We start from the raw sequence: 8652 nt of genomic DNA on the forward strand, positions 1-8652 counted from the left end.
AACTACTTGCACAGTTCAAATACTAGTACATTATTCCAACATCTGCGCGTTTTTCGTATTTTGGACCTCTATTTTTTCTTGGGACCTCTAAACTTTTTTGGGACCTCTATTTTATTTTGGGACCTCTAATTTTTTTCGGACCTCTAAATTTTTTTGGGACCTCTAAACTAGAAAAGAGCCGAAAATTTTTCTGATTAAAATTTTTCGAAAAAAAAGAGTCCCCCCAATAGAAGAGTCTTCGGAAGTACTTGGGAACTATAAACCGCCCTTCTAATCCAGGTGTTACGGAAAATGCGGAAATCGAAGATTTTGAGAAATACGAATTTTCAGAGAGTTGCTAATAGTTCTTTTTATGGAGAGACGCAGAGAAATCTGTGAAAATGGGAATTGGGAAAAAAAATATATTTCACTTTTTATTCAGTTTTTTACAAAGTTAAAAATAACAAATTAAATTATTCTCCACATTGTCCTGGATCGCTTCCATTTTGTTCATGAAATCTGAAAATTGAGACTTGAAATTTTCTAATTCTACAAAATTACCTACCTTTCAAACAAATTCTACCTTTTGTCATATTGACGATGTTAGGAATGTTTAAAAAATCTAAAATTAAATTTTCAGAAATTCAGGTAACCTGAAAACTTTATTTACCTTTTATTAAGGCAGTCATCTCCCTTGGTCATGTTGGTTTAAAAAATCTGAAATTCGTATTTTCAGAAATTCTGAAATCCTGAAAATCATACTTACCTTCTGATACGCAGCCTTGCCCCTTTGGCATATTGGTTGATGATTTGTTTTTTTTTTAATTCCAAAAAAAAAAAATAATTAGGAATAAATAGAAGGAATTTCAGAAAAATCAATTTTTAAAAAACCATTCATCTATAGGTTTTTGAATATAAACTTATAGAAATTTCAGAAAAATAGAAGAAAAACTAGAGGACACCATTCAGAAGGCGTCCAGAATCGAAGAATGAATATCCAAATGAAAAATAAGAAGCCGTGGGGGAAAGTGGGCGGAGTTTAGTCATGTGAAAATGTAATCCCATGTTTATATTACCTCCCAATTTTCCATTTCTTGTGCTATACGAATTTTCAGAGATCGATAATCCTGTGGAGACGCAGAGAAATTCAATTAGGGAAATTGAAGGTTTTCAGGAAGCTTTTCAAGATTATATACGGATTTTCTGGCATTTGAATCTAGAAATTGAAGATTCTAAGGAATAGGGATTAATAGAGATTTGAGAATTTTCTGGTTCATGGATACAATGATAAAATGGTCCTGGAGGAGTTTTCTGGCTTAAAATAACTGAAAAATGGCCTATAATCTATGGCCTATAAATCCGAATTTTGAACTTCTAGGCTATTGAAAATTGCCAAAATGAACCCAAAACCTCTTCAAAAAAAAAATTAGAGTTCATTTTTAGCATGAACAATATAACAATAACATTCACCAGATTCTATATGTGCGCATGTATGTAGCGCACCTTATCACCCATTCAAAGCTAACCGATCAAGCTGAAACCTGGACAGATCGGGTCAGAATTGTGTCTTAGTTTAAGCCCGAACTTTTGGTTTTTCATAACTTTGATTTTGAAGTCTTCTGGAGACGTTCCTTGGTTTCATAAAGTGTGGTGGACAGAAAGGGCGTTGGTGGAGGACGACCGGAGGCCAGGAGGTTCAGCCCAAAGGTGCATAAACCGACTGGTTTTGAAACATTCAAAAGTCGATTGGATTTTAGAATTTTCAGAATACGTCAGAAGGATCGATTCATTGAAAATTGAAAGTTTGAATCTTAAAAATCTTCATTTTGTGTAAAAACTCATTTAAAGGTGGGGGGACATGAAAAATAATGTTCTCGAAATTTTGTTTAAATATGCCCCTCGAGGAGTTGAACTTGTCGAGACTAGTATTGACGGTGCGGCGCCACTACCGACTGAGCCACGCGGGCAAAGAGGCAGCCGGCGCCCGATTGCATTCAGGACGACCGCTGTACGCAGAGTGACATTAAGCGTTGTACACCGTTACGGTAGAATGCATACCCTAGCTACAAAAAAACTACGAAAAATCTCCTGTCCCCCCACCTTTAATGGAAACTTAAGCGAAAACAAACAAAGCATAAATACATCTTTTTTTTCAAAAAATTCAAAATTATCATAAAGTTGTACTGTCCTCCTCATTGAGATTGATTTTCATCTGACATGGAGATCGATAGGCGACGAAAGATGAACTTTTTTGAGAGCTGAAAATTTTGAATTTAGGCTTAAAAATTTTTCTAAAACTCTATTGAAGATAGTTTCATAAATACGATAGCTCGACAGAAAAGACTACCCACATTTCTAGAAAATCTCCAAAATCGCTCTAATCCTCGCAAATTTTCGAAATATCCGTGGTTTTTTCCGACTTCTCCTCTGCAAAACTTCTGAAATTGACATGATTCGCGTCGGCCGTCGTTGCTCGACGTCTTCTTTGGTGCTCCAAATCGAAAGAGCATTTGAAATCGACAGACATTCCACGTCTCTGATTTCCACCAGTACCAGGGGACCTGCTCACACGAACGCCACTGAAAACGGAATAGAGGGGTACAGATATGATAAGAAAGAGCAAGAACTTATCTTCAATTTGGTATAAAACATTTAAAAAACGGATAAAATTAAGAAAGTTATGAGGGTTTGAAATTTTTGGAATCAAAATTTTTTGAAAAAAAAAAATTTTTTTGCGAAAAATTATTTTTTTCCAATTTAAATCTATTCTTTTGTACAAAACTGTGCTACAGTATTACAAAAATTCCAATATCTCAGAACCTACCATAAGCTCTCTTTTTCCACCAATGACATCTTTGCATGAGCTGTGTGGATGCGTGCAGAAGATGTGAAGGCATTGAACTCCTCATCGGACGCTAGAAATCTCCAGCCTGGAATTTTCAAACATTTTCAATATTTCAAAAAAAAAGAGCTTAAATAAGCTTTTCAAAATGAGCCAAAAATCAAGAAAATCGAATGAAAATTAGGGGTTGTGAGAGAAGATTATAGTCAACGGGCAGCGCGACAATCGCCTCCGTCTGACCGCGCCTTTTTGGATTTTTGAGGGTACTAGACCTAAATATTGTACTGATTCTGTTTTTTATAGCTTTTAACGCCTACTCTAACGTTCTCATCTAGTTTTGTTTCCCCAAACAACTAACCGCATCTGCTGGCTTCTGGAACCACCGCTCACCCTATACGTTCACTTTGAGTTGAATTATTTCGGTTCCTATCAAAGATATTAAATTTTTGTCAACGGGTAAAATATTGGTGATATTATGATAAATATTTTATCAGTTGATCACTTTTTGATATTTCTAATAAAAACCAAGATAATTGAGCTCGAAGCTAAGAGGTCGGCAGCCGCCACGCAGCTCTGTGGGCAAGCGCCGCCTTTGAGCTCAATTATCTCGGTTCCTATAAGAGACATTAAAAATATGTCAACTGATGAAATGTTGCTGGTATTATGATAAACATTTCATCAGTTGACCACAGTTTTGTATCCTTTACAGAAATCGAGATAATTAAGCTCAAAGCTGGCACAGTTCTAGTGAGCGCCTTTTTGACGGCTTTAAAAGGCGCAGAAGCTCAAACTCACCCAACAACCTTCTCAATGATACTCGAAACTTCCTCGACATGAACATATAAACAGCAAATGATATTGGATGAAGAGAAATGACAGTAATATTGGCAAAAACCCGTAAATATACATTATTGACAATGGCAAATGCCACCTGAGGCACTGGCATATAATCCATGATTTTGACAAGAAGAATGAGCAATGTGGAGGGGACCCTGAGCAATTTGAATATTTAAAAAAATGTTTTGTTGTTTTATGATAAACATTTTATCAGTTCATCACTTTTTGATATCTCTAACAGGAACCGAGATAATTGAGCTCAAAGTGCAGTTCCAGCCTTGGCTTGAAAATCCTATATGGGAATTTTTAGGTTATATATCTTGGTTCCTATAAAAGGTACCAAAAATTGGTCAATTGATAAAATGTTGCTGATATTATGATAAACATTTTATCAGTTTACAATTTCTCAATATCTCTAATAAAAACCGAGATACATGAGCTCAAAGGTGGCGCTTGCCGGGAGAGCTGCGCGGAGGCTGCCGACCTCTTACCTTTGAGCTAATATATCTCAGTTACTGTAGGAGATATCAAAAAGTAATCAACTCACAAAATATTTATCACATTATCACAAACATTTTATCAGTTGATCACTTTTTGATATCTCTCAAATGAACCGAGATATTTGAGCTCAAAATTGACAGCTCTGGGTTCATGGGTAATTAAGAATGAGCAATTACCTGGCCAACATGTAAATTACAATTATCACTGTTAACATTATAGTTGTATTTGTTGAGGTTTTTCGATTCTTGTGTCGGTGGACTCTGAAATTTGAAATAAAAATTTTCAAAAAAAAAATGTCCCACAATTTTTTCAAAAATTTTGAATTTGGCGCCAAACCTACCCCTGCTTTGGATTGTCATGGGTCCGAATCGTCTGTATTAATAAAACAGTGACCAATAAAAGCAATCCACTAGAGACCACCACCAATCCAATTCGAAAATAATCAAACATCTGGAAAAGAGGGATTACAGTAGAATTGAACATTTCAAAATTTTGAATTACCGCCGAAAACGCATCGGCACCCATTGCAGAGGTTAGAGAGGAGTAGCCAATGAAGCAGCGCGCCACCCAGAAGGATTCGTCGCCGTACTGTAAACATAAACAATTTAAGGAATTTAGAATGGCCAAAAAACTTAAAAACTTAAAAAATCAAAATCAGCGCAAAATTCTACCCTAGATAGCATTTTAAAAATTCTTTAAACCCCCTCTAACAGTACAAAAAAAAAAGAAGGCGCGGTGACGCGGAGGTGATTGTCGCACCAGCGACAATTTCTGTTGTCGCGCGCGTGACAACTACCTCCGTGCCAACGCGCATTCTGAATCTTTGGGGGTTGGATCCAACTTTTTTAGATGTTTCAAAACGATTTCTAGAGTAAAATTTAGCGTTGATTTTGAATTTCTAATTTTCAAAAACATATTCCTTCAAATTCAGCTCCTTACCGTCAAACAAAAATGAAAAAGTAGTCGTATATCGTACGACGAGTGGATTGCTGTTAAGCAACAAGCCACAAAAAGGATCAATTTTGAATATCGACGGACCATTTTCGGTGTACACCATCGAAGGGATTGAATGGGAAACTGGACGGCTATGAATCTGAAAAATCGATTTTTGTGAAAATTTGATTTTTTTTTCGAAAATTCCAAAAAAAAATGCCTACCTTTGAACACCTAACAAAATTGTGAATAATGTGACAAGTGTGTTGAAAAAGAAGGGCAAAATTTCCATGCAAATCTGTAAATGTTTTGAAATTTCGGAATTTTTTGGAAAATTCAAATTTTGGCGCCAAATTTCAAACCCTCACCTTCTGTAAATAACACATAAAAAGGGTCTGATTGAAGTCTTGATGATGGCTCAGATTATAATAATATATTGTGAATGGAAGTGGAGAAATTGCCATTAGCAGGGAGGAGATGGCCATCCAGAGGAGAGGTTCAATGCTGGCGCGTTTCTGGAAAATTTTGCTTTGATCATAACTTTTTGGGTTTTCGATCAATTTTTAAAATTCAAATTGTTTTGAAATCAGTGTTTTAAGAGCATTAAAATTAGTATAAATATGACTATGTTTTAAGCCAACATAATCCTGAAAAATCCAATATTTTGATGTTGATCAGGAGGTGTAGATTCTTTTACTTTTAAACAATTGTAACTTTTTCAATTTTTGCTCAATCTTAAAAATTCAAAATGTATTGGAATTAGCGTTTTAAGATCTTTATTATGTGTTTAAACATGACTAGGTTTCAAGCCAACATGCTTTTGAAAAAACCAAAATTTCGAGGTTGACCCTTTTTAGTGATCGGTAGGTGTTTAATTTTCAAACTGTTGTAACTTTATCAGTTTTTGTAGGGAACGGGAAATTTTAATATTTGAATATAAACATAATTAGGTTTTGAGCCCAAAAAAAAAATTAAAAATGGAAAAAATCGGTGCTGACCTCTTCAGTGGTTCAAGAGGTGTGGAACCTTTTAACTTTGAAACAGTCGTAACTTTTTTGATTTTTGATAAAATTTTGAAACTTAAAAAATATTGTATCAGACGTTTTAAGACCTTCAAAATGAGTATAAGCATGACTAGGTTTTAAGCCAAAATGTATCCGAAAAATCGAAAATTTCGGGGTTGGCCCCTTCTAGAGGAAGTGTGGAAGCTTTCATTTTTGAAACAGTTGTAACTTCATCAGTTTTTATAGGAAACACAAAACTTTAATATTTTTAGAATAAACGTTTTCAGAGCTTCAAAATGAATTTAAACACAATTAGGTTCTAATGCAAATTTTTTGAGAAATCTAAAATTCCGATGGTGACCCATTCTAGTGATCGAGAGGTGTAGGAGCTTCAAATTTTAAACAATTGTAACTTTCTCGATTCTTGCTCAATCTTGAAAATTTAAAATATTTTGTAATTAACGTTTTAAGGGCTTTAAAATGAATATAAACATGACTAGATTTTTTGAAACTTTAATACAAAAATCGGGATTTGCCCTCTAACGACCCTCTAGCGGCTCAAGAAGGTAGAAGATGTGGTGAAGGGGCGGTAATTCAGGGAAAACTATAGAGAAACTTTAAAGTCAGGTTTTGAAAACATGAAAATCAGATTCAGCACAAAATTTCAGTCTAGGAACATTTTTTCGAAACCTGAAAACTAAGAAAAAATTTTTCAAATTTTTAATTTTTCAGAATTTTGAAGTTTTTTTTTCAAAATGGCCGTAACTTTTTCAATTTTCGCTCAAACTCAAAAAATCAAAAAGTGTTGCAATCAGCGTTTTAAGAGCTTCAAAGTGAATATAATCATGCCCAGGTTTCAAAAAATCCGAATTTCTGGTCCCTTACCGATTTCTGTTGACTCAAAACCAGAATCACGACACTATTGGAGACAACAACCAGGATGGCGAGCAGTGGCAGTATAATTCCATAGATTATTTGCATTTTCACCTCGTTTTCCTGCAAAAACATTCTTTTTTCACTCCTTTCCAATGTTTTTTAGAATTCCGAAAGATTCAATTAATGCCAAGGATTAGAGGGTGTGGAGGGAAAACAATGGGACATGTTTTTTCTCTGAATGTTGCGAAGTTGAATTTTTCAACATTTTTAGATTCCTCATAAAAATTGGGTTCGAATGAGTATAAACATGCCCTAGTTCTCAAAATTTTGAAAAATTCGAAAAAAAATTGGGACCCCAAAAAACCTCAACATTTCGAAATGATCCAAAACGGGTCGTGTTTATACTCATTCTGACCCAATTAATGTGCTGATTACGAATTTAAAATAAAAAATGGTCATAATGAAAAAAAAGTTAACCTAGGATTTTTGAGATATTTTTTGAAAATTTAGGCATTTTTTTGGTACTTTTTGGACCATAACTCCCAAAAAAATTTTTTACCAACTATTCCGTTTGGAATCTAAAATAACTTTTTACGCTCTATCCAACCATATAGGTCTCGATTTTTTTCGAGGGTAACACTTGGGAGTCATTCCATGTTAGTAGTCAACTGATTGAACATTTTTGAAATTTGACGCCAAACTTCGAAAATGGCCAATAAAAGTTTTCTAAATGATCGGAAGTCGAGTTTTTACGATTTTCGGATTCCTCATAAAAATTGGCTTCGAATGAGTATAAACATGCCCTAGTTCTGAAAAATTCAAATTTTGAAAATATTAGTCCCCCCCCCCCCAAAAAAAATCCCCAAAATTCAAAATGATCCAAAACGGGTCGTGTTTATACTCATTCTGACCCAATTAACGTGCTAATTACGAATCTAAAATAAAAATTCAAAAATTCTCAAAATCCGAAAAGTTACCTGGTCCTCAAACTGTATAATCTGTGCCGTGACACATGTCTTCGTATATCCATCGTATACGGTATGTATGAGATCCGAGCAGTTAACAGCTGGAATTGCATTTGGGCCGTATGCCTGGAAGATTTGAATTTGAAATTGGCGCCAAATTCAAAAATTACCTTATCATATTCACAAGTCTCCAGATCACTCATCTTGCCATTCCTTGGTGCTGAAAATAGAAAAATTGAAAAAAAACGGTGAAAAAGTAGTAGGCGGAGCATGGAAAAAGAGAAGATTGGCAGAGAGGAAATCAAACCTTGACTTATGGGAAAAAAACTCATTTCGGCGGTTTTCTTTGATGTTCTAGAATAAGTAGATTAGGTTGTCAGGAGACTTGAAAAATGAGCTTTTTCTCTTTAGGGGTAATTTTTTGAGGTTTTTCAATTACTTCGACCAGTTTCAGCACAAAATTTTGATTCTAGAGTTTTTTGAAAACTGAAAAATTAAAAAAAAATTTTTAATTAAATAAACCTTTTAAAGGTGGGGGGACATGAAAAAAATAATGTTCTCGAAATTCCGTTCAAAGATGCCCCTCGAGGAGTTGAACTTGTGAGGGCGATGATTGAGGGTGCGGCGCCGCTACCGACTGAGCCACGCGGGCAAAGAGAAAGCGCACGCCCGATTGCATACATAAAGGCGAAGACGACAGCTGTACGCAGAGTGA

At 35.0% G+C, this 8652-nt stretch overlaps 2 protein-coding genes across 2 annotated transcripts; both read right to left on the reverse strand.

Annotated features, from left to right (window-relative positions):
* Nucleotides 1-2356: 2356 nt before the first annotated feature.
* Nucleotides 2357-7237, reverse strand: Cbr-sprr-3 (the record flags this gene model as incomplete). The annotated part of the gene is made up of 11 exons (XM_045236355.1): nucleotides 2357-2558; nucleotides 2804-2909; nucleotides 3617-3813; nucleotides 4336-4419; nucleotides 4500-4609; nucleotides 4661-4747; nucleotides 5099-5252; nucleotides 5317-5390; nucleotides 5461-5607; nucleotides 6982-7092; nucleotides 7196-7237. The coding sequence occupies 11 exons, from the start codon at nucleotides 7235-7237 to the stop codon at nucleotides 2357-2359; spliced, it is 1314 nt and encodes a 437-aa protein (XP_045094315.1).
* Nucleotides 7238-7291: 54 nt separating this feature from the next.
* CBG26528 lies at nucleotides 7292-8269 on the reverse strand (the record flags this gene model as incomplete). Its single annotated transcript, XM_045236356.1, has 3 exons — nucleotides 7292-7336; nucleotides 7950-8063; nucleotides 8108-8269. 3 exons carry the CDS (start codon nucleotides 8267-8269, stop codon nucleotides 7292-7294), a joined length of 321 nt encoding a protein of 106 aa, XP_045099052.1.
* Nucleotides 8270-8652: the final 383 nt, after the last annotated feature.

The sequence above is a fragment of the Caenorhabditis briggsae genome (genome assembly GCF_000004555.2).
Source record: "Caenorhabditis briggsae complete genome, chrIV, whole genome shotgun sequence".
Classification (NCBI taxonomy): Eukaryota; Metazoa; Nematoda; class Chromadorea; order Rhabditida; family Rhabditidae; genus Caenorhabditis; species Caenorhabditis briggsae.